The sequence below is a fragment of the Cervus canadensis genome, chromosome 31, assembly GCF_019320065.1.
Source record: "Cervus canadensis isolate Bull #8, Minnesota chromosome 31, ASM1932006v1, whole genome shotgun sequence".
NCBI classification, from domain to species: domain Eukaryota; kingdom Metazoa; phylum Chordata; class Mammalia; order Artiodactyla; family Cervidae; genus Cervus; species Cervus canadensis.
In genome coordinates, this window is record NC_057416.1 from 18,187,331 (window position 1) to 18,213,203 (window position 25,873).

At 44.9% G+C, this 25,873-nt stretch overlaps 1 protein-coding gene across 1 annotated transcript in view; it reads right to left on the reverse strand.

Moving 5' to 3' along the window:
• Window positions 1-25,873, reverse strand: part of PDGFRL (platelet derived growth factor receptor like) — a 76,491-nt gene that overhangs the window by 37,365 nt on the left and 13,253 nt on the right. The window contains exon 2 of the mRNA XM_043454298.1: window positions 17,858-18,155. Within this exon, the coding sequence (XP_043310233.1) occupies window positions 17,858-18,155 (298 nt within the window). The remainder of the gene's footprint in view (window positions 1-17,857; window positions 18,156-25,873) is intronic.

Genomic DNA, 25,873 nt, shown 5'->3' on the forward strand with positions numbered 1-25,873 from the left:
AAGACTCTTGAGAGTCCCTTGGACTGCAAGGAGATCCAACCAGTCCATCCTAAAGGAGATCAGTCCTGAATATTCATTGGAAGGACTGATGTTGAAGCTGAAACTCCAATACTTTGGCCACTTGAGGCGAAGAACTGACTCATTTGAAAAGACCCTGATGCTGGGAAAGATTGAAGGCAGGAGGGGAATGGGAAGACAGAGGATGAGGTGGTTGAATGGCATCACCGACTCAATGGACATGAATTTGAGTAAACCCCAGGAGTTGGTGATGGACAGGGAAGACTGCTGTGCTGCAGCCCATAGGGTCGCAAAGACTTGGACACGACTGAGTGACTGAACTGAACTGAAGAATTACCATCAAATGTAGTTTATGGCATTCCTGCAGTGTTTTTGGTTTGATGCACTGATGTTGTTATCATCATCTTACTCTATTTTAATGTTGTGAAGCACATCTGGGAAAATCAAACCTGGACTTAACCAGAATGTTCAAGAAAATGGAATGTTTCAGTTCTCTTAAAATGAGATCAGAGACTTCCCTGGCAGTCGAGTGGCTAAGACTCCACACTGCCAAAGCAGGGGGCACAGGTTCAATCCCTGGTCAGGGAACTTAGATCTTGCATGCCATAAGTCCCGGTCAAAAAAAAAAAAAGATTAGGGTAAGATCAGAAAGCATTTCCCACCTCCTCAAACTGAATAATGTATTTTAACCCATTTCTCCACCGTGATGACCAGGAGACTGAGGACAGCCCCAGCACCACGAGAGTCCGGGCCTGAGTACCAACTCCACATCATCATGGATGTTGAGAGTGTGTATGAGACAGAAACACATGCCTGAAACAATTTTTAAAAACAAGCTTCCTGAAAACCTGGCTGTTTTCTTCTGATCTACCTCCTTCGGGTACAGTCTTGGGAATAAAATAGCTCCTCCTTACTGAGATGTGCCCCTGCTTCACTTGTGTGACCTCATTCTATCCTGACAACATCGAGGCTGGTTCTATCAGTGCTTGCTTCTTCCCTCGCCCCACTCACACCCTGGATGGAACAGGCCGTGTTTTCCTGCAACCTGAACGCTGTTGGAACAAGGAGTACACCCGGGGAAGTCTCGCATCCCGCCCCGCCCCACTGATCCGTCTCTGGGGAGATGCTGGCAGGCCTGGGGCTGGAGCCATCAAGTCTGAGAACAGAGGGCTCTCCCTCTAGGGCAGGATAAGTCATTTGTTCTGAACCCAGCAGTTTCCTGGAGGTAGAAATTCATCTAAAGGTAAATATCAGAGCTTGGCTGAAGCACAGACTTTTGATCCCTCCACAGCAGACTGGACCCAAAGGGTGCTTCCAGACAAGCACAAAAGCAAGTGGCGGGGGCGGGGGGCACCAAGATTTTCACGGAGCCTCATAATACCTCGTCTGTTCTCAGAAAATGAAGTGAAACGAGCACTGAAGGAACGTGAGTTTGAACTGAAAAAGACTCGTGTAAAACAGATAACTGATGGGAATCTACTCAGTGCTCGGTGGTGCTCTGGATGGGAAGGAACTCCAAAAAGGAGGGGATGTGTATATACATACAGCTGATTCGCTTTGCTGCACGGTGGGAACTAACACAGCATTGTAAAGCAACTACGTTCTAATCAAAACATTTTTAAGAACGACACCCGCACGGCAATATGCATGTGTTCACTCCCACAGAACTGCATGTGCAAAAATGGTTCAAGGGGTAGATTTTGTGTTTACCAAATATAAATGTCAAATTGTTTGGCAAACACAGAATAATAAAATAAAATAAATTGAAGGGGGAAAAAAAAAAATCAAACCAAAATAAACTGAAGGGAAAAAACCAAAGACCTCCTCCTCAGCGCAGGCCCAGAGTCAAAAGACAACATTTACTCAAGCTTGTGCAGATTCTTTCCCGACAGTGGGCTGCTTCAGTTTCTGAACACTTTTTAACATCTTTCTCTTTTGAAATGCCCCCAGACCACTCCTCCAGGCTGCTGGGAGCAGGATTAGACTGGCCGGGAGCCCACAGTCCGCTTCCCCGGTCCACCCTTCCTTCTGTGTCTGTGGGTGGATAAACCGCTGCTGGCTCCGGCCAAGCCAACACCCAAATGCCTGCCCTTCTCTCCAGAAGCTATTTATTGTTTTCAGAGGAACCAGCCATCAAAGAGATCTCCTGTGCTCCACCCACTCCTCCGAACTTACAGTCCTTGACTGAAAAATGCTAACATCCGACCAGACACCAGAGACATCCTGAAAGATGATGCCGGGACCTGATTTTCCAGACGGCAGCCTCAGCTTTCTTTATGAGCGCCCCAGTCAGCCTGTCTTCACTGCTGTGACCTTGCTCACTGTCTAGCCTAAATCTCCAGCGTCTCCCCGCTCCTACCCGGCATGGACTGGTATTTCAGCCATCCTCCGGGTCACTTATCCTAAGCTGCTTCTTATTTTCTTCCTTGGCTCAGTATTGTGCCAAGAATTCCCCGGCTCTAAATTCAGGGAGTGTGTTTTGACAAGACTGAAGAAATGTTTCCAGAGAAGATGGAAATGGATGGGCTTGATCACTCAACCAGGGTTTCATCACACAGTCCAGGACATTCTTCTGTTAATGTTCTTTATATTATCAACAGAATGGAAGCAGAAATCAAATATATATTATATAGTTAATACACATGTGCTGCACTGTGCTTAGTCGTTCAGTCGAGTCTGACTCTCTGTGACCCCGTGGACTGCAGCCCGCCAGGCACCTCTGTCAGTGGGATTCTCCAGGCAAGAATACTGGAGTGGGTGGCCATGCCCTCCTCCAGGGGAGCTTCCCAACCCAGGGATCAAACCCAGGTTTCCTGCATCGCAGGCAGATTCTTTACTGTCTGATCCACCGGGGAAGCCCATATATATAACAAATACATGTGAGTTCCAAGGGCATGTCTCTAGACCCCAGTTGTTGGAAAACAGGTACAGGGTGCCTGCAGGGAGGATGGGTCCGCCTGAGCCTGGCAAGTGATGCTGCCTTCTCCTCGGAGGCCACGAGAAGGAGGCGCCCACACCCGTGCTGTATGCCCTTCTGTGCTTCCTAAGTGTGTCTGTTTTACAAAGGCTTTAAGTCAATGGCTCACAACTGCCCTTCGACATCACACTAAATTCCTCAGCGCAGCTGACAGAGCCCTCCCTGGTCTGATCTCGGCTCACCTGGCAGCATCCTCTCTCCTTGCTCACCTCCTTTCTCCTCCCCTGGCCAGAGTCCCCCCACCTGCACACCCCCGTTCAGCGCTCCTGGGGCCGCACGCTTTCTCAGCTAGAGGAAGCGCCTCATGCTGCTCCCTCATTCTGGAACTTTCTGATATTCCTCTTCTATCCCCTTTGTTACCTGATTAACTCTCAGCCTTCACATGTAAGCCCCAGTTTTCTCCTCCTGGATCCTGTATTTCTGCAGGCCAGGCATTCACATAGCTGTATGTTAAACTTGCTTTTTAAGTTTGAGATTAGCAGATGCAAACTATTATGTATAGAACAGATAAACAGCAAGGCCCTGCTGAACAGTACAAAGGACTATATTCAATATCTTGTGATAAACCATCATGGAAAATAGAAGAAAAGGATGTGTGTATGTGTGTGTATGTATATATATATATATATATATCTGAATCACTTTGCTTTATAGCATAAATACAACATTGTAAATCAACTATACTTCAATTAAAAAAAGACTGAATGCAAAAAAAGTAAAATTGCTTTTTTAACAGTCTGTCTTCTTAGAAGACTAAAGGTTGTGTGGTATAGAGGTTGTCTATCTTGCTCACCATCATACCTCCAGTGTCTGCCTAGCACGGGACCTTAAACACCATAGACGCAAAAAAAATAATAATAATACTTTTTGGAAGGGAGGAACAGAATTAACTAAGAAAGGGAGAGGTGGGAGGATGGATGGAAAGAGGAGAGCTGGAAAGGTGTAGGGACGAGGAATCAGGAAACAGAGAAAAATGGTAGCAACTATTGTCAAAAAATATCTTTGCTGCTTCTGATCGCAAAAGAAGAGCGGAGATCTGAGTGATTGGGATGGACTGAGTCAGAAACTCAAGTCTGAATCGGCTTCAGCACCTGGACATACAGACCCTTCAGCGCATTCCTCAAACTCAGAAGGACTCAGACCGTCAATGAACTTATCCTGGTGTGAGTTACATACTTACAAACGCCCACCCCTTTTTGTTTGTTGGAAAATTGAATTCTTTACTGGTTAACATAGAACTTGAAACTGTGACCGCTGAATCACCCGAAAGGATGACAGAACTCGTGTGAAGGCAGAAAGAGTTCAATTATTTCACCGAATCCCTCATTAGATCATGGCATCCGGTCCCATCACTTCATGGCATATGGATGGGGAAACAATGGAAACAGTGAACGACTATTTTCTTAGACTCTAAAATACTGCAGTGACTGCAGCCATAAAATCAAAAGACACTTGCTCCTTGCAATAGAAGCTATGACAATAAAAGCTATGACAAACCTAGACAGCGTGTTAAAAAGCAGAAACACTACTTTGCTGACAAAGGTCCATTGAGTCAAAGCTATGGTTTTTCCAGTAGTCATGTATGGATATGAGAGTTGGACCGTTAAAGAAGGCTGAACGCTGAAGAACTGATGCTTTTGAACTGTGGTGCTGGAGAAGACTCTTGAGAGCCCCTTGGACTGCAGGGAGATCCAACCAGTCTATCCTAAAGAAAATCAGTCCTAAATATTCATTGGAAGGACTGATGCTGAAGCTCCAATCCTTTGGCCACCTGATGCAAAGAGCTGACTCATTGGGAAAGACCCTGATGCTGGGAAAGATTGAAGGCAGGAGAAGGGGATGACAGAGGATTAGATGGTTGGACGGCATCACCAACTCAATAGACATGAGTCTGAGCAAGCTCTGGGAGTCGGTGGTGGACAGGGAGGCCCGGCGTGCCGCAGTCGCAAAGAGGACTGAGTGAATGAACGACAAATCCCTAATTAGAAATGTCTCTTTTACTGGGAAAGGAAGATAGTTGCAGCACAGCTCAATGCTTCCATCTAGTGGCCATTCCCATGACTTGCGTTTGCTGATCTGAAGGAAGCCTCTCAGGAGAGATGCTTGACTCCATCCTCTGGGATGGTCAAAGTCCACCTTTTAGGAGGAGACATCATTTATGGTCCCCTGAGTTCTCTTCCTAAACAGTCCAGGGTAATGCTTTAACTTTCTGATATCCAAGGAGTTATCATAAATCAGTGTGACATTTCAACTACACTCAATTTGAAGCTATCCCGGCAACACTCTGGAAAAGTATATCCTTTTCACCTCTGTTTTGAACCTTAACTTTATTAACTTTATTTATCCAAATAGATTTTTCTTTTTTAAAAAGAGGAAGGTGGGGGAGAGAGGGAGGAAAAGAAAAGTAGACAACAAATGTATGTTCTCTGAAGCTACAACCTCATTAAGTCAAGAGTGCCCTTTGGTCCAGATGCCTCCCACCCGGTGCACTCGAGCGCAGCGGCAACTCTATGCTGAGAACCAAGATCCCAGGGTTTAGGGTCAGGCTGCCACCCACCGCCTTGTCCCTGGACCAGTTGTTATCATCTCAGATGGACAGTTTCCTCATCTGTAACAAGGAGAGGTTCAAGCGTGATCACCACTGAGGTCGCTTCTGGCTCTAAAGTTCAGTGGACTTGCTCTCAGAGTCACAGGTCTCATGACCATGGGGACCTGACTTTACACCCACCCTGGGCTCAGCATCCCCGATCCATTCTCCCACTGAAATGCTCTTGGATGAACTACAGGGTGCCAGGCCCTGAAGTGGGTGCAGGTGATCAGTGATCAGACACCATCTCCGCCGAGCTTACAGCCTCGCGAGGGATACACACAGCACATGATCACGGAAGCAGTAATAGCATCGCTGGTGGAAAGGGCTCCGGGGAGGATGTGTACCTGGGGCCTCGTTGACGGTGGGGGCTGAGAGCAAGGAGGGCTCCCTGGGGAAGCGGCCCGCCTGGATCTGGAGGACAGTGAGCAGCTGCTTCTGTGTGTGCCGTACATGCAGGAGGACCCAAGTGGGCCAAGGCCTCGGGCACATCTGGGGATCAGAAACAGTCCATGGAGCCTGGTGTGTGGGCAACAAGAGAGTGAAGAGAAAGGGGAGGGACGCAGAACAGATTGCAGGGGCCAGAGGAGGCTTGTGCGAGTGTTAGCAGCTTCAGCTCGATTCCAAGAGCAACGTAACTGCCCTCCTGAAGGGCTTGAAGCAGGAAGGCAACATGGCCAGATGTGCTTCTGTGGAAGACCTGCTCGGGGTCAACACTGGGGCCACAGAGGCCAGTTGTGTGATGACCGCTCTAAGTAAGAGACTTCGGGGCCTTGCCGCTGGGGTGGGAGGACGCGGGGAGATTCCGAAGATAAGGAAACAGGAGCATCATTAGGGCACGGGAGTTGACTGGATGTGAAAGTACAAGGGAGGAGCCCAGGGTCATTCCCAGGCCCCTGGTCAAGGGCAGCCGGATGGAATTAATGCCATTCACTGAACCGAAGGGGCACAGGAGGATGACCCGGGGTGGAGCAAGATCGTGAGCTCGGTGTTTAGATGGTTATGTTTCAGAAAGGCTCAGGGAAGATGTAGGCAGGTGAGCAGGCAGCTGGGGACCCAGAACTGAGAAGAACCATTTAATTTAATATATGATAAATGGGGGGGGGGAGGCAACTGGCCGCAGGTGGTGAAAAGAGGCGCAGGACCAACATCAGATGTCCGGGTGTATAGAGGATGCAGAGATGGAGAAGGAAACCACAGAAGGGGGTCCTCAAAGTGAAACCAAATGGGCAGAATATGATGCTGAGAAAGCCAAGAGGAGTGTGTTCTCTGCTGACTGGGGGTGGGAAGCCAGATACATGGAGACTGAACAAGAGAGAAGATGCAATTCAGTAACAAAAAAAGCAAACAACCTAATAAAAAAAATGGGGGAAGACCTAAATAGGCAGTTCTCCAAAGGAGACATACTGATGATCAAAAAGCACATGAAAAGATGCTCAAAATCACCAATTATTAGAGAAATGCAAGTCCAAACTACAATGAGGTATCAACTCAAAGCAGTCAGAATGGCCCTCATCAAAAAAAATCTACAAACAAATGCTGGAGAGGAGGTGGAGAAAAGGGAGCCCTCCTACACTGCTGGTGGGAATGTAAATTGGTACAGCTGCTATGGAAAACAGTATGGAGGGAAGTTCCTTAAAAAACTAAAAATAAAAATAAATAAATAAAATTAAAAAACTAAAAATAGAGCTACCATATAATCCAACAGTCCCAGAGAAAACCATAATTCAAAAAGATACATATACTCCAATGTCCATAGCAGCAATATTTACAATATCCAAGACATGAAAGCAGCTTAAGCGCCCATCAACAGAGAAATGGATAAAGATGTAGAATTATTAAATATATACACACACACATATATACACACTAATGGAATATTAGCAAAAAAAGGACAAAAAAATTACCATTTGTAGCAACATGAATGGATCTAGAGAATGTCATACTGAGTGAAGTAAGTCAGACACAGGCAACTATCATATTTTATCACTTATACATGGAATCTAAAAAAGGGGGTACAAATGAACTTATTAACAAAATAGAAAAAGAGTCACAAATGTAGAAAATGATCTTGTGGTTACCTAGGCAGTGGGGGGAAGGGAAGAAATGATAAGTTGGGAGATTGGGATTGCAATATACACACTACCATATTTAAAATAGATAACTAACAAAAGCCTACTGCATAGCACAGAGACCTCAGTTCAATACTCTGCAATGAACTATATGGGGAAAGAATCTAAATAAGAGTAGATATATGAAATAGTATAATTGACTCACTTTGCTGTACATCAGAAACTAACACAACAATGTAAATCAGTTATACTTCAATAAAAAAATTTTTATAAAAGAAAGAAAAAGAACAAGATAGAAAACCCAGAGACAAACTCACACACCTATGGGTACTTTATTTTTGACAAAGGAAGCAAGAATATACAATGGGGCAAAGATAGCCTCTTCAACAAGTAGTGCTGGGGAAACTGGACAGCTACATGTAAAAGAATGAAATTAGAACACTTCCTAACACCATATACAAGGATGAACTCAAAATGGGTTAAAAACCTAAATTGTAAGACCAGAAACTGTAAAACTCTTAGAGGAAAACATAGGAAGAACACTCTATGACATACATCACAGCAAGATCCTCTATGACCCACCTCCTAGAGTAAGGAAAATAAAAACAAAAATAAACAAATGGGGCCTAATTAAACTTAAAAGTTTTTGCACAGCAAAGGAAACTATAAGCAATGTGAAAAGACAACCCTCAGAATGAGAGAAAATAATAGCAAATGAAAAAACTGACAAAAGATTAATTTCTAAAATATACAAGCAGCTCATACAAGTCAATACCAGAAAAACAAACAACCCAATCACAAAATGGGAAAAAGACCTAAACAGACATTTCTCCAAAGAAGACACACAGATGGCTAATAAACACATGAAAAGATGCTCAACATCACTCATTATTAGAGAAATGCAAATCAAAAGTACAATGAGATATCACCTCACACAGGTCAGAGTGCCCATCATCAAAGAGTTTACAAATGATAAATACTAGAGAGGGTATGGAGAAAAGGGAATCCTTTTGTGCTGTTGGTGGAAATGTAAATTGATACAGCCACTATGGAAGATGATATAGAGATTCCTTAAAAAACTAGGACTAAAACCACCATCTGACCCAGCAATCCCAGTCCTAGGCATATACCCTGAGGAAATCAAAATCGAAAAAGACACATACATCCCAATGTTCATTGCAGCACTATTTACAACAGCTAGAACATGGAAGCAACCTAGAAGTCCATCAAAGGATGGATAGATTAAGAAGATGTGGTACATATACAATGGACTACTTCTCAGCCATAAATCGGAATGCATTTGAGTCAGTTCTAATGAAGTGGATGAACCCAGAGCCTATTATACAGAGTGAACTCAGAAAGAGAAAAACAGATATCCTATATTAACACATATATATGGAATTGAGAAAGATGATACTGAAGAAATTATTTGCAGGGCAGAAATGGAGAAACAAACATAGAGAACAGACTCATGGACAAGGTGGTTGGTGGGGAGGAGAGGGTGGGAGGTATGCAGACAGTAACACGGAAACACACATTACCACGTGTAAAAAAGACAGCCCATGGGAATTTACTATATGACTCAGAGAGCTCAACCCCGGCTCTGTACCAACCTAGAGGGGCGGGATGGGGAGGGAGGTGGGAGGACGGGACATCTGCGTACCTGTGACTGATTCACGCTCCTGTTTGGCAGAAACCAACACAATACTACAAAGCAATTATCCTTCAATTAAAAATTTAAAAAGAAAGAAAAAGAGGGGGTTGGCCAGAGGGTATGTAAGGGCCAAAGTAGGGCTTCTCCCTATGGAAACTTACAGAAAGGACCTCTTCTAGGACTGCGGGGCAGGGCGGGGGGGTGTTGAAGACTCAGAACAGAAGGCAGCAACTGTCCTAACGCTCCTGAGAAGGTCTGTAAGGGTGAGCTCCAGGTCTCAGGGGGAGCTTCAGCCTTTGTCAAGAGGAGAGATCCTCCCTCCACTATAGTCATGGGAGCAGGGAAGGGGGACGTGTGATGAGCACAGGAAGGCAAGCCTAGGGCTCGTTTCTCAGGGACTTGGGTGAGAGTTGCACTAGCGGACAGTGAGAGAGACGGAGAAGATCAGAGGTTTAAGAAGAGAGAAATCGTGAGCTCTCTAGAGAAGCAGGCGCAGCCTTGTCGGGCGTGGGGACGTGACCGCACCCGTGGGGCCAGCTGGGCGGTTTCCTCCAGCCTGCTCAGGGTTCACGGGCTGACGAGGGGAGGGAGGTGAACAGGTTCATCTGGGGCTGGAAATTTCTGAGTGGGGATGAAAGAAAAACAGAGGGCGGAATAACTTACTAGGGACGCGCTCAAGCGTTTAGTAGAAATGACAGGCTCTGGAGACTAAGATGAAGAGAGAAGCGAAGACAGAGAGGCAGGGTGGATAAAGAGCAGGCAGTTAGGCCGGGTCACCTGACTCATGGCTCCTGGGGTCACGGGGCTGGATCCCAGTGGCTCAGCCTCCTTGACATAAAATAATGTTCACACCTTGTCGTTCCCTCCCCAGGAAGGTAGAAAGCATACATTGGCACCAAGTGTAACGATCTTGAAACGTGCAGTGAATGTGTGATTGAAAACTGACTTCTGACATGACCACTAAACCCCCAGGGAGCCCAAACAGTTTCCTGATTTCCTGTGTATGTCAGGCACTCTTCAAGGTGCCAGGAATCTGAGGGTGAACCTATCAGATGTAGGATTTACCCATAGCGGGCTTAGGATTTCACGGGGGAAGAGGGACACAGGCTCAGATTTCAAAGAATTGCTCAATTAAATCAAAGTGGGGAAGGCATGTGGAAACTTACCTGAATCCTCCGTATCAGAAGCCACACCAGCAGGTGTGTCAGTTCCCTGACTTGGTACTACTCCTGGTCAGAATGAACTGTTCCAAAAGATCACTTGGATTATTGTATGTAAAAAATATGTGTTGCCTAGTAACAATTAGCTACAACTTATTGAACATTTACCATTGGGCCAGGCAGCATTTGGATTTCACAGGTGGCGCTAGTGGTAAAGAACCCACCTGCCAAGGCAGGAGACACAAGAGACACAGGTTCGATCCCTGGGTTGGGAAGATCCCCTGGAGGACGGCATGGCAACCCACTCCAGTATTCTGGCCTGGAGAATCCCATGGACAAAGGAGCCTGGTGGGCTACAGTCCACGGGATCACAAGGAGTGGGACACCACTGAAGTGATTTAGCATGCAGACAGCATTTGTGAAGGATAATATTTCCCCAGGGACTCTCAGGTGGCGCTAGTGGTAAAGAATTCACCTGCCAATGCAGGAGCCACAAGAGACATGGATTCAATCCCCAGGTCGGGAAGATGCCCTGGAGGAGGGCATGGCAACCCACTCCAGTATTCTGGCCTGGAGAATCCCATGGACAGAGTGCCCGGTGGGCTATGGTCACAGGGTCGCAAAGAGTTGGACACTACTGAGTGCACACACATGCACACACACACACAATATTATTTCCACATTCCAGATGAGGAAACTGAGTTCTGGGGAAATTGTTGATCAAAGATCACTTTGCAGGTTAGTGGGGAAGGTGGGATTCCAATTCAGCTGTGCCTCAGCCTGATCTGTTTTCATAACAAGCTCCCTCTTCTGGTCAGAAGATTAAAGGAGGGCAAACGTGGTAGCCTGCAAACTTGGTTCCAGAAAGCCACCCAAATTGGTTAAAATGACCAGGCTTTCACAAAGCTGGAAAGAGCTCACTCCACAGGGAAAGAAAACACAGGTTGAATACCTCTCTATCCAAAGGCACCGTGTCCCGGGAAAGATGTTAAGAGCTGATTAGATGAATCTCTGGTGTCAAATAAATCGTGATTTTGTTGTTTGATACAGAGTTCTGACTCAATGTTTTTCACATTTTTCACATTTTTCCATAAAGTCCTTGGGGGCCCACATCTGTCTTTACTTTCTCGTAAAGCCCTAACTGTGCTTTGAAAAAGTCCTATTTAATGAGAAGTCAAACTTTGTTTTTTCAGCTCCAGCTTCTCTTTGATTCAGATTCATATTTACTTCACTTTGAGTCCTTAAAATGTTTTCAAACACATTTTAGCTAATATAACTTTGAAAATACCCTTAGAAAACATGAAATATTCAAGGGCTAAATCATTGAGGTTTAGGATAGTTCGTGTAAGTCAAAGGCTAACTGTTCAGAAAATTTTAAATCAGCTCAATTCTGGTTTTTTTAAAAAGGGTATAAGTTTGACTTTGGTAAATTAAGTCATTTAAAAGGTATATGGTAGTAAATCTTGGCTTCCCAGGTGGCGCAGTGGTAAAGAATCCACCTGTCGATTCCTGGGTTGGGAAAATCCCCTGAAGAAGGAAATGGCAACCCACTCCAGTATTCTTACCTGGGAAATCCCATGTACAGAGGAGCCTGGCGGGCTACAGTCCATGGGGTCGCAAAGACTCAGACACAACCGAGTGATTGAACACATACATACACACAGTAAATCTTGCTACATCTGTTCCAAGCCACATACACACACACGTCAATTGTGGAAATGAAAATGAGAAAAACTGTCTCATTCTCTCACCCTCCACTCCTTGTCTAACCCAATAATCTTTCAGAAAAAACTCTACATGGTCACACCACATGAAGCCAGAAGAGTATCTTCAGAATAAAATGTGAAAGACGACTTAGTCCAAGCGGTTAGACAGATGGAGAGATATTTCTTATACACATACATTATTTATTCTCCAAGGTATGTGTGTGGAAAAAAGGGAAAGATTGTCATTCAGTTATTCAATAGATAAAGCTAAACGCCAAGCATGCAGCTAAGTCCCAGTGAAAAACACAGAATAAAAAAAAAAAAAGATAAAAGTGTGAAGAGTATTCAAAAAAAAGGGCGCATCAGGGGCCATGAAGATGCAACCCCAGGGAGGCCTGACATGAACTTCCCGTAGGAAATCAGCCAGGTGAAGAGGGGCCATGAGTGGTCCAGATCATGAAAGCAGCAAGTTTTAAGCCTCCAAGAGATTGGTGACTTTGTCACAGGAACTTGGACCAATGAAAACAAAGAGACTAATCTAGACACGGGGGTGGGGTGGCGTGGATCAGGGAGGGTCTCAGAGTCCTGTGAGGATGTTGAACTTCCTCCCCAGTGGAGGCCCACTGAGTGTTAAGCAGGGGACTGTCACAATCAGACGTGCATTTTTTTAAGCCTCACTATAGGTGCAGTGAGGAGGATGGCAGAGGACCAGCCTGGGTGCGGTTAATGCAGGACTGGTGGTGATGAAGGGTAACGTGCCTGGGACTGGGGTAGTGACACCAGAGACGGCAAGGGGACAAATTTATGACTCCTAAGAAAGTGGAAGTATTCCAAGCATCTCCTCTGACCACAACAGCATGGAACAAGAAATCAACCACAGGAAAGGAAATTAGAAAAAATGATCACATGGAGACTAACCAACATGCTACTACAAAACCAGTGGGTCAATGAGGAAATTAAAAGGGAAATTAAAAAAATACCCTGAGACAAACAACAATGAAGACACACCACATAAAATCTACGGATGCAATAAAAGGAGTTCTTAGAGGGAAGTTTATAGTGATACAGGTCTTCACAAGAGAAATCTCCAACAACCTAACCTGCCACTGAAAAAGGGCTAGAAAAAGAAAAACAAGCAAAACCTAAAGTCAACAGAAGGAAAGAAATAATAGAGATCAGGGAGGAAATAAATAAAACAGAGATTAAAAAACAGTAGGAAAAAAATCAATTAAACCAAGAGCTGGTTCTTTGAGAGGGTAAATACAACTGACAGACCTGTGATCCGACTCACCAAGAAGAAAAGAGAGAGACCCAAATAAGCAAAATGAAAATGAAGAAATCTCAACTAATAGTGCAGAAATAGAAAAAACCATAAGAACATACTGTGAACAAATTTGACAACCTAGAAGAAGTGAAAAACTTTCTAGAAACATATAGTCCATCAAAATTAAATCAAGAAGAAATAAATCATTTGAACAGGTCAATCACTAGAAGTAAATAGTATCTATAATTTTTTTTTTAACTCCATATAAAAAAAAGTCCAGGAACAGATGGCTTCACAGGTGAATTCTACCAGGGATACAAAGAAGAACTTACACTGATTCTTCTCAAACTCTTCTAAAAGACTGAAGAGGAGGTAACACTCCCAAAAACATTCTATGAAGCCACTGTCACCCTGATTAAGATACCACCAAAAAAGAAAATTATGGTCAATATTTTTGATGAATATAGTTGCAAAAATTCTCAACAAAATATCAGCAAACCAAGTTCCACAATATAAAAATATCATACACCATGCCTGTAAGGCGAGTGCAGAGACAAAGAGAACAAGCCGGGTGGTCAGGCAAGAAAAGAAAATTTCCTAGAGGGAAAACGAGAGGGTGACTGGCCCTTGAGAAGAACCAGTGTCCTCTCTTTCTGATGGGGTCTTTCTTATACCCCGCCAGTGAAAAATTCTCTGAAGGGATGGTTAATTTTTAGCCTGTAGTTGAGTCCTGCAGTCACATAGCTGGAGGTCTAGAATCTGGTGGTCACATAGCCTTGAGAAGGTAGGCACCAGCGGGAAAATAGAATGTCGTTTCGGCAGTTTGGTCAGTTGCAAGGGTCGCTGTGACTTTATTCAACATAATGAGCCATTTCAACTATGAGCCCCCATGTAGGCCCTATCAATGACCAAGTGGGATTCATCCCAAGTTCACAAGCATGGTTCAATACATGCAAATTAATCAATGTAACATACCACATTAACAAAAGAAAAGTAAAAAAACCCCACATGATCATCTCAATAGATGCAGAAAAAACCTGACAAATTTCAACATCCATTCATGATAATAAACATTCCTACCAAAGTGGGTATAGAAGGGACATATCTCAACATAGTAACAGCCATTTAGGACACACTCACACCAATATAATACTCATTGGTGAAAAGCTGAAAGCCTTCTGGCTAAAATCTGGTTCAAGACAAGGATGCCCATTCTCACCAGTTCTATTCAACACAGCAATGGAAGTCACAGCCACAGCAATCAGACCAAAAAAAGAAAAGAAATAAAAGGTATCCAAATTGGAAGGGAAAGAGGTAACATTGTCAGTATATTCAGATGACAGGATACTAAGTAGAGAAAACCCTAAGGACTCCACACAAAAACTGAGAGATCTAATAAATGAATTCAGCAAAGCAGCAGGATACAAGATTACCATTCAGAATCCATTGCGTTTCTTTATACTAACAGTGAAATATCAGAAATGGAATGTAAAAAAAAAAAAAACTTTAAAAATCATACCAGGACTTCCCTGATGTCCAGTGGTTAAAAAGCTGCCTGCCAATGCAGTAGACTTGGGTTTGACCCCTCGTCTGGGAAGCGTTCCCAGGCTGCAGGGCGATGAAGACTGTGCACCACCACAAGAGTCTGCGTGCTGCAACTGCCGAAACCCGCGTGCCTGGAGCCCGAGCTCCGCCGCAACAAGAGAAGGCACTGCAACGAGAACCCGCACATCGCAACTAGACAGTAGCCCACCCGCCGAAGCCAGAGAAAGCCTGCAGGCAGCAATGAAGACCCAGCACAGCCCCAGATAAATAATTTTCAAATAATCATACCAAAAAATAAAATAAAATATCTAAGAATAAATCTGACCAAGGAGGTGAATGACTTGTACACAGAGAACTCTAAAACACTAGTCAAGGAAGTTAAAGAGGATTCAAAGAGATGGAAAGATATCCCGCGCTCTTGGATTGGAAGAATAGGGTTAAAACGGCAATACTACCCAAATCAATCTATAGATTTAACACAATCCCTATCAAATTACCCATGAAATTTTTCACAGAACTAGAATAAATAATCCCCAAATTCATATGGAACCATAAAAGACCCAGAATTGCCAAAGCAATCCTTAAAAAAAAAAAAAAAAAAGCAGGAGGCATAACTCTCCCAGACTTCAGACAATACTACAAAGTTAGAGTAATCAAAACAGTGCGCTAACTCAAAAAGACACATGTACCCCAGTGTTCATTCCAGCACTATTTACAATAGCCAGGACACGGAAATAACCTAGATGTCCCCCAACAGATGAATGAATAAAGACGATGTGGTTCATACACACAATAGAATATTATTCAGCTATAAAAAGGAAAGAGATTGAGTCAGCTGGAGTGATAGAGATAAATCTAGAGCCTGTCACACAGAGTGAAGTCAGCAGGAAAAAAACAAATATCATATACTAATGCATATTCATGGAATCTAGAAAATGGTACTGAGGAAGCCATGTTCAGGGCAGTAACAGGTGCAGACAAGAGAACAGACCTGTGGACAGGAGCGGAGGGGGAGGGGAGGGTGGGAAGACGTGAGGGAGTAGCAGTAACAAAAGCGCTGCCGTGTGGGGAAGAGGTGGCCAGCGGGAAGCTGCTGCGTGGTGCAGGGGCCTCAGCCCGGGCCGTGTGATGACCTAGATGGCGGGGCGGGGTGGGGGTGGGGGGAGGGGGTGGGGTGGGGGTGGGGGGAGGGGGGCTCAAGAGGGAGGGGATATACGTATACATATGGCTGATTCACATTTTACAGCAGGAACTAACACATTAATGTAATTACATTCCAATTAAAAACACTTTAAAATAAAAGCCACCATATGATATTAATACAAAAACAGACATATGCATAAAAGAAACAACAGGGAGCCCAGAAATAAATCCACACACCAAGCTGAATTAATCTTGACAAAGGAGGCAAGAATATAAAATTGGAGGGGAAAAAAAAACCCAGTCTCTTCAGGTGGTACTGGGAATGTTGAACAGCTGCATGTACATCAATGAAGTTACAACACACCCTCACACCATGCACAAAAATAAACTCAAACTGCTTTAAAGACTTAAACATAAGACATGACACCATAAAACTTCTCGATGAGAGCATAGACAAAACATTCTCTGACATAAATCATACCAATGTTTACTTAGGTCAGTCTCCCAAAGCAATAGAAATAAAAACAAAAATAAACAAATAAGACTTAATCAAACTTGCAAACTCTTTCACAGCAAAGAAAATCATTAAAAAATGAAAACACAACCTAAGGAATGGAAGAAAATTTTTGCAAATTATATAGCCCACAAAGGCTTATTCTCCAAAATATACAAACAACTCATACAACTCAACAACAAAAAGCAAACAACGCAATCGAAAACTGGACAGAAGATCTTAATAGACATTTCTCCATGAAGACATACAGATGGCCAGTAGGCACATGAAAAGATGCCCAGCATCACTAATTATTAGAGAAATACCAATCAAAACTACAATGAGGTACCACCTCACACTGGTCAGATGACCATCATTAAAATGTCTACAAATAACATGTTGATGTATGACAGCAAATCACAAAATTCTGTAAGGCAATTATCCTTCAGTTAAAAAAATAAAGTGGCAAAAAAAAGTCTATAAATAACAAACACTGGGTGTGGAGAAAAGGGAACCCTCCTACATTGTTGGTGGAAATGTAAGTTCAAAAGCAGTTCATCTCTGGTCAAATTGGTCATAGCAATCTCCCATTAATCAGTTTTCAGCATAATTACTTTAACAATAACATGAATCATTGAGTCCATTATTTTTTACAATATGAATTCTTAAATGTCTACCTATATACATCGCAGTTTCAATTATCTGTCACATGGCTTCCTATAACAGTTCACTGTTTAACCAGTGTTGGTAGGATTTGCAATAATTTTAATGGGGTGAAGAAATAAAATCAGTGGCTTTTGCTCACTGAGCTTCTGTTTTTATAATCCACCAACATGAAATGGTAGATGTCAGACACAATGTGATACTAAACAAGAGTATGAAGCCAAATCCCTGACCCAACACAAGTTGAAAAAATAAAAAGGCCAGCTTCCCTGGTGGCCCAGTAGTTAAGAATTCACCTGCCAATGCAGGAGACACAGGTTCGATTCCTGGTCCGGGAGGATCCCACAGGCTGTGGGGCAACTGACCCCAAGCAACACAACTACTGAAGACCAAGTGCCCCAGAACACGTGCTCTGCAACAAGAGAAGCCACTGCAAGAATCCTGAACACAACTAGAGAGTAACTGCTACTCAAGGCAGCTAGAGACAGCCTGAACACAGCAGCGAAGACCCAATGCAGCCAAAAATAAATAAATACATTTATGTTTTTACTATTGCTAAAAAAACTAAAGCTTACCTGAGGCGGGTGTCCTTAAAGGTGTCGAGGTATGCAGGATAGCTCCATCCGATTTTATTCCCTTTACATCGAAGCTCCAGAGTTTGCCCTGCCATCAGGCTCAGGGTAGCAGCAGGTTTCTGGAAGCGACCTTTATCCATCATTTGCGTCATTATAGACTGTGTCTTTGGTGTTGGATCAGCAGAGTCCCTGTCCTTTATCTTAGGAATTTTGGGCTTCATCTTTTTGTTGGTAGGCCTGATTCGGTTCTCTCCCGGCTCCTTTGGACGCTTGCTCTTGGCAGGATGTTGGCCAGTAACTGGTACAAATGTGAGGAGAGAACAAATGGACATTGGTGGCCAACATACCGAGAGTCTTCAACCCTGCAGACAGATCACTTTTAATACCTCTCTCCTCTTAATATTAAAGTTACTTGGGGGGAATAATCATTATTTTCTTGGTTCATCCTTTAGATTTAAATCAAATAGTAAAAATAGATTTCAGCTTCAAAGATTTTGTTCAAATTCAGCAAAATATTTCCTATATGAATGAACACTCATACTTCCCAACAAAACAGCTCTCCCCTGTAGTTCACACTCAGTCTTGCCACCTCCGAGGTGCTCCCCAGAAGGGCAGACCCAAAGCCTCTCAAGGTCTGTTTCTGGTCCTTGCCATCCCAGCGCTGTCACTGTTCATTTTGAACCCACTGTTTAAACTCAGGAATATATCATCTCCAGGGAGCAGAGACACAGATTGCACTCCAAGCAGACTCAGAATAATTTCGAACCATCATGAACTTTCTTCCAAATGAATTCACACAGGGGTGTCTGTGTGTGTTAGGATGGTATCCATGTAGGATACAAGGCTTAGTAAGAAATACATACTAACCCTATGCTCTTTTAAAGCATACATATTCATTATTAAAACTCAAAAGGAACTGCAGCCATGGTTTAGAACTTAGCCAACAAAACATATTAGGGGGAAGAGTATTTTATCACCCACATTGTTGAGAATTGCTGGCAAACGGTGGTAAATAAGAACTGACCGCCTTTGAGTCATTTTCTTTTTTAACTTATTTTGTATTAGTGTATAGGCAATTAACAATGTTGTGATAGTTTCAGGTGGACAACAAAGGAACTCAGCCACAGATTTCCATGTCCACACACCTCCCCCAAACTCCTCTCCCATCCAGGCTGCCACATAACATTAGGCAAAGTTCCCTGTGCTATACAGTAAGTCCTTGTTGGTTATCCACTTCAAATGTAACAGTGTGTCTTGAGTCCATCTTCTTACTGCTATTTTCCCCTACTCTACAAACAATACTGCCTGCCCTTGGAATGATGCTGGGTTTCAGAAATCTCACCTGTCCACCCAGTCCACCTGGCCATGGGCTGTGTCCACCACAAGGATGATGGGACTAGGCAATTCGTTTGCCCCACTGTCTGCATCAGCTCCAAGGTGACCTCACTATAAGTCCACAGAATTATAAAATGTCCAAACTTATAGGATCCTGAGAGATCATTTAAGGTTCTTATGTTACAGATTTTTTAAAAATAATAAAGGAGGCCTTAAAAGTTACACACATCACACAAAGCTGGTGAGTGGCAGAACATGAGCATAAAACTCAGGTCTCCTGACTCCCATTTCACTACCTGTAGATAAAGAGTCTGTAGATATTTTGAAGAGAAAACTACAGAAATCTTGGCCAACTGAGGGAATTACAGGGCATTTTTATAAAATGGGGAAATGTGATAAATTAGGAGAAAAAATGTTTGCCTTCTTTGATGTTCGTATTTATTTATCTAATACTACCTTGGTGTACAAAGGGCTTGGGTGGTCAAGAGTACAGAGAGTCAAATTGGGATCAAGAGGTGGAAAAAGGCGAGGGTTGCAAGCTCTTATACCAGAGGGCCAGGCAGACGACAAAACAGGTGAGGGGTGGGACCTGCTGAGACCACATCCTCCTGAAGGGGCAGCTGCCAGGGAGTGAGTCAGGGTCACAGGCAGTGGTTTCTCAAAGGATGGCAGAAATGCAGGTGGCCTGACTTATAAATATCAGAAACTAGGTTCTTTAGACACTTCATGTCTCTATCTCTGAGGTGGGCAGTCAGCTGGTGGTCTTCCTTGGAGGGATGGGGGTGACCAGGAGGGGCCAGGAGAGGGACTGCTGGGACTGCTCTGTCTGGATCCAGGCTGCTCACATGGGTGTGTGCAGTCAGCGAGCGTTGCATGGAGCCATGCACTTATGAAAGGGTTCAAAGTGCTAGTGGCTCAGTTGTATCTAACTCTGCAACCCCATGGAATGTAGCCCTCCAGGCTCCTCTGCCCATGGAATTCTCCAGGCAAGAATACTGGAGTGGGTTGCCATGCCCTCCTCCAGGTGGAAATTCCTGACCAGGGATCAAACCCGGGTCTCCTGCATTTCAGGCGGATTCTTTACCATCTGAGACTCCAGGGATGATTGTACCAAAAACTCAGCTGACGTGGACTCAACTGTGCGATGATGAACGTGGCTTCTTGGGTGTGCTGCCCTTTGTAACAGGAGCCCTTTGACCTCCACTCCTGGTTCAGCTCAGCCCAGACTCTGGAACCAACCCCACTGAGAGTTTGGGATCAACATCAGCTCCTTGGCTCGCTGCCTTCCTTGGGGCTCAGCTGCCTCACTCCTGAACTCCACTATCTCGTCCATGACTCCAGATTCACTTGCGACCTCTCCTTACCCCGGATCCGAGTTTCTTCTTATTCCCCATCCTTCCTCTACTCTCGTTCCTCTGGATCATGGACCCTGCTGCTCTTTCTCTGTCTTTCCAGGGAGCAGAGCTGTGCCCTTGAGCCTTCGTCTCCAAGGCACACCCCAATACCAGCTGTTGAACCTGCTGTTTGTTAAGACTTCTCCAGATCCTACGCATTAGTTTACCCCGGGATTCTCATGACAGATGGGGGTGGGCAGGGGTGCCCATGTACACATCTCCACAACCTCCCAGAAGGAAAAGTGTAATCGTTGGAAACATATTAGGCCCACAGAAATACACTAATGAAGCAACATCGGCTGTGAAGCATAAGCCTCAGTGTTGCAATAGGTGAAAGTCACTGTCTTTTGCTTAAGGCAGAAAATAAAAGCTTATCATTCTGCCGCCCAAGCCATCTGTGCCCGGCAGGTGTTGCCACACTATGCCTCTGAGAGTCAGGGACCTCTGTATTGATGTCTGATTTGGGGTGTTTTCTTTATCACGTAACAGGAAGGCAAAGTATTAGAAATAACAACTGTGTGTAAATTCTAGAGAATTTAGGCAGGTCATGCAATCTGCCTGATTCTAAGCCTCTCAGATCCTGTGTGGTGATGCTATTCAGGAATATTTGATCAGTGTATTATCAGTACACCTTCAAATATGTGCTATCATCCCTGAAAAATCATTTGACCTCGTGACCAAAGAGCCCCATCCATCCGTCCAGCTGTCTATGGAATCAGTCCAAGGTTGGACAGCAGTGATTCTAAGGTCAAGGGGACTAGTGGCCCCACGGAGAAGCCCTCGGACTGAGTGACTGCCAGATTCCATGTCTAGCTTTTTTAAAGAATGTGACTCTTCAGGATGCCTATGTAAATATTTTCTAAAGGCCTAAAAAAATAAGAATTTACACTGTAGACCTGAGACAGGCTGGGACCTGGGACCCTCGGCAGAGGTGCTGTAACATTTGCACCTGACACACCTCCCCTCAAGCAACCCAACACAGAGACTGTGTGCCTGGGCAGCCGGGATAAGCTCTGGACGAAAGACACAGAGAGAGCAAAAGAGCCGCCTTTGAGGAACCTGGAGCCGAAGCAGGGTAGTGCGCATGCCCCCTGCACACACCGCCACCTAATGGGTAGCAAAACACCTGAGCTTCCCCTCCAGCCCCACCCCTGGGTGCACCCCTACCTCACTCCGTACAAGGAACACACTCACCCATCCAGCTCACAGGGAGCGAGGGAGCCTGCTGCTGTCCTCACCGCCGTCTGCTGCAGCAGGGCCCGGTGAAGCCTTGCCTGAATTTCTTGTCTGGTCTCTAGTCCATTTCTGTCAACTGGGGAAGACCAAGAACCCTGGCTGGTAACACACTTGGTGGCACTCCACACGAGGCCCTTGTGCCCTTCTGGGAGGGGCTCTGGGCACCTCTGGGACCACCAAACACAGCTTCTCCATCTTCCTCCCTAAGTCCTCACCCCTGCACTCCCGTCCCCTTCATCCTACAAACTTCTAGTTTGTGTCTTTAAGTTTTGTGATTGGCATCTTTGTTTGTGATGTCAATTCCAACTTCCGGAATTCTCTGCCGACACTGTATTTTGGGGCTGAAGTTCTCCACTGTGCCCACAAACAGGCCACACTGCTGGAGACTCCAGCCCTAGGTGACTTGGTGGGATTTTTAAAGAACAAAAAGAAAAGACAGGAGCTTGCAATTTCTCCTCCTCTGCCAATTTCCCCTCCTCGGCTTTTGCAACTATTCCTGCCTGAGCTCTCAGGAACTACCTGATTCATCTGTGGTCGCCCAGACTGAGGGGAAAAAAAGGCACGTGTTGTAGGGGGCGGTGCATTTTCGATTCAAGCAAGAAAACAATGAGATCTCTGGTTCTGTCTCTATATAAAAATTAACTTGCAAATGAGCTGCATTTAATTGGCATCAAGGAAATTGAGCACTTAAATACCTTCTCAGAAACATAGAAGAGGCTCACCAGAAGAATTTTGGGTTCAGGTGATCTGGAAAATAGTCAATATTTAATTAATATTTGGTATTAAAGCTAGCTTAAGCTTGTGGATTTCATTAATACACTCTCATGACTTTAGAGTGATCAACATTAACTATAATACTTTTATTGTACCTAGGGCTACTGGAAGTCAATAAGTGCATATTGCTTTTGTTATGAAATCTGTCAACAGGGAAGTCAGCCTGATATGATTAAATTTTTAAGTAAATGTAACGTGGATAACAACTCTTTACTAAACTCTATAGCAATAATTGTATTTTGGAAACATCCATCTAAAACAGTTTCTCCAAATTTTTGTAAATTGAAACTAACTTAAGTTAAATGATAGGAATTCATTGAATATCCAGACCATTTGAACTAAGATAAAATATTAGGAACATTATTGCTAAACAGGTCTAAATTTCACCCCCTCTGTCTTCTTGTGAGAGAGAAACTAAAGATGTTTGGTGTCACCTTGAAGTGTCCTTTACCAACCCATAGAATGCTAATGTAGAAGACAGTTCATGGCTGCTTAAGGAAAATAGGATGTGTGTTTTCAGAAAAGAAGGCATGAGGAATGGAAATGTATTTTGTTGAAAGAAAAAAGGATGATTTGCTGAATGATTTTCTGAATGGGGAGGGCTTCCCTGATAGCTCAGCTGTTAAAGAATCTGCTTGCAGTGCAGGAGACCCTGGTTCGATTCCTGGGTTAGGAAGATCCGCTGGAGAAGGGATAGGCTACCCACTCCAGTATTCTTGGGCTTCCCTTGTGACTCAGCTGGTAAAGAATCTGCCCGCAATGCGGGAGACCTGGAGACCTGGGTTCGATCCCTGGGTTGGGAAGATCCCCTGGAGAAGGAAAAGGCTACCCACTCCAGTATTCTGGCCTGGAGAATTCCATGGGCTATACAGTCCATGGGGTCACAGTCAGACACAACTGAGCGACTTTCACTTTTCACTTTTCTGAATGAGGAGAGAATAAGGAACAAAGTATGACTACAGAAGTGGCAGGAGGTTTGCAGAGGAGGAACACTGAGAAAAGAATTTTGTATGTGGTCAGTCTTCTAAGGTTGGATTAAATTTAATTAGGTAAACGGATTTTTCTAAGAGTAGGCTTATACAGGACTGGATTTGGCTTCTCTTTCTCATGAGAGAACATTTTTCTGGCATATTCCTCTTGATATCAGACTGCGAGTTTCTATGCCATTAAGTGATCTGTATTTACTCTTTAAAATCTTTTTTCCCCCATCTTAGCTCATGGAATAAGCATTGTTTCACAGATACCATTGATCCTATCTGATTGGGTGCTTTAAAACTTTTAAAAATTTCTGACAGACTATCCCAAGGTCAAATACAAAGTTTTTCTGACCGCCAACTAACTTTGGGGTGCTTCAAAGGGCTCCTGGAACTTCCCAAATAGAGATCCTAAACTAACCGGCTTATTCTGTAAGGAGAGGTTCTCCAGGTTCCCAGAGAGCCCAGACAAGCTCAGGATGGAGCTGCCAGGCTGGGGTTGGCACTCGCCCTCGCCTGGCAGGCTGCTGCTGCTCAGTCACCAAGTCGTGTCCGACCCTATGTGACCCCACGGCCCTGCCAGGCCCCTCTGTCCACGGGATTCTCCAGGCAAGGATCCTGGAGTGGGTTGCCATGCCCTCCTCCAAGGGATCTTCCTGACCCAGGGATTGAACGCACTTCTCCTGCTTGGCAGGCGGGTTCTTTACCACTGCACCCCACCTGGGAAGCTCCCACTGGCATGCTTATTCTGGCCCACTGCTGTACCTTGGATAAAAAGGAGCATTTACTGAGAAAGGCCAGGGAACACGCAGCTGGCCTCCTGGCCCCCAATCCACACTGGTCACCAAATCCATCAGGCGGGTGGCGATGCCATCCCAGAGCACGGTCCACACCGGGACTATGCAGATCGTGCAGGCCGCAACTAGGAGGAGACATGATACTACCTGTCTATCGGAAGGAATGAAGAGGTGTATGGTAAAACCTGCAGATTATGATAAGGTCCAAGAGGCTGCACAGGAAAAAGGCGAAAACCCAGCAGTCTTCCTGAGCCAGGAGACAAAGGCACTCAGGAAGGACCCCCACACAGACCCTCAGTCCACAGAGGGGAGGACACCACTGGCCATGCGTTTTATCACCCAAGCTCTATGCCTGATACCTGGAGGGAATTACAGAGCTTGAGGCTGGGCCCCAAGCCCCGCTGTCAACCTTGGCAGAGGAGGCCTTCGAGGTCTGCACCAAGGGAGACTCAAGGAAGGAGGCCAGGAAGGGCAAGAGGCTAAGAAAAGAAACTTGGCTTCTGGCCACTCTGATTCGCCCACCACCTCCAGGGGACCCTGGAGGGCCGAGAAGGCTGGAGAGATCACCAAGAAGCCACCTGGGCCCAAACCAGGGTGCCTTTTGTCAGCAGGAGGGGCCCTGGAGCGGGGAAGGTCCTGAGAGCCCCTGGGGGGTGTCGGAGGGGCCACCCCGACTGGCCCAGCTCCAATCTCTTGGACGAGAACTCCCCACACACCGACCAACAGGGCTGGAGCGCCTGGCATGCTCCAGACCCTACTTGATCCATCCTCATCACTCCAGCGGAGCCTCGGGTGTTGGCAGGCCGGAGAACTGAATTTCCTGCAGACGCTGCTCTGCTCTGACTTGGCCTGCCGGCTTCCTCTCCAGCCATGACAGGGGCTGATGGATGGCCTAAGGGAAGGTGTTTTACATCACCCCTTGCCTGTGGGATCAGGTCTATCATTACTAGTTACAGTTCAGTACACACAAAGTTGTGTCCGACTCTGCGATCCCATGGACTGTAGCCCACCAGGTTCCTCTGTCCATGGAATTCTCCAGGCAAGGATACTGGAGTGGGTTGCCATTCCCTTCTCCAGGGGATCTTCCCGATTTGGGGACTGGACCCAGGTCTCCTACTTTAGAGGTGGGTTTCTTTACCATCTGAGCCACCAGGGAAGCCCTTTCACACACAGGCAAAAGAGCCACAGTGGGATGCTAGAATCTTTAAAATCATTTTCCATCTCTTTTAATGCAAGATATAAACAAATTTCCTATCTTACATCTCTTTTGTGTTGAAAGAAATCTGATAGATTTTTCCATCAAAAACCATTATTCAGTCTTAAGATGATTGTTCAAGCTGATGCCTCCCCATTTAGTATAAAAGTGATTTGTTTGGACAAAAAATGAAGTTAAGGTGGCTATGAGCTCAGATGTCAGATATACAGTTGTTTACCTAGCTCTCTTAAAGCATATTTTAAACTGTTCTACATAGTATGTAGGTTATAGACTGCTCCGGTTATCATTTC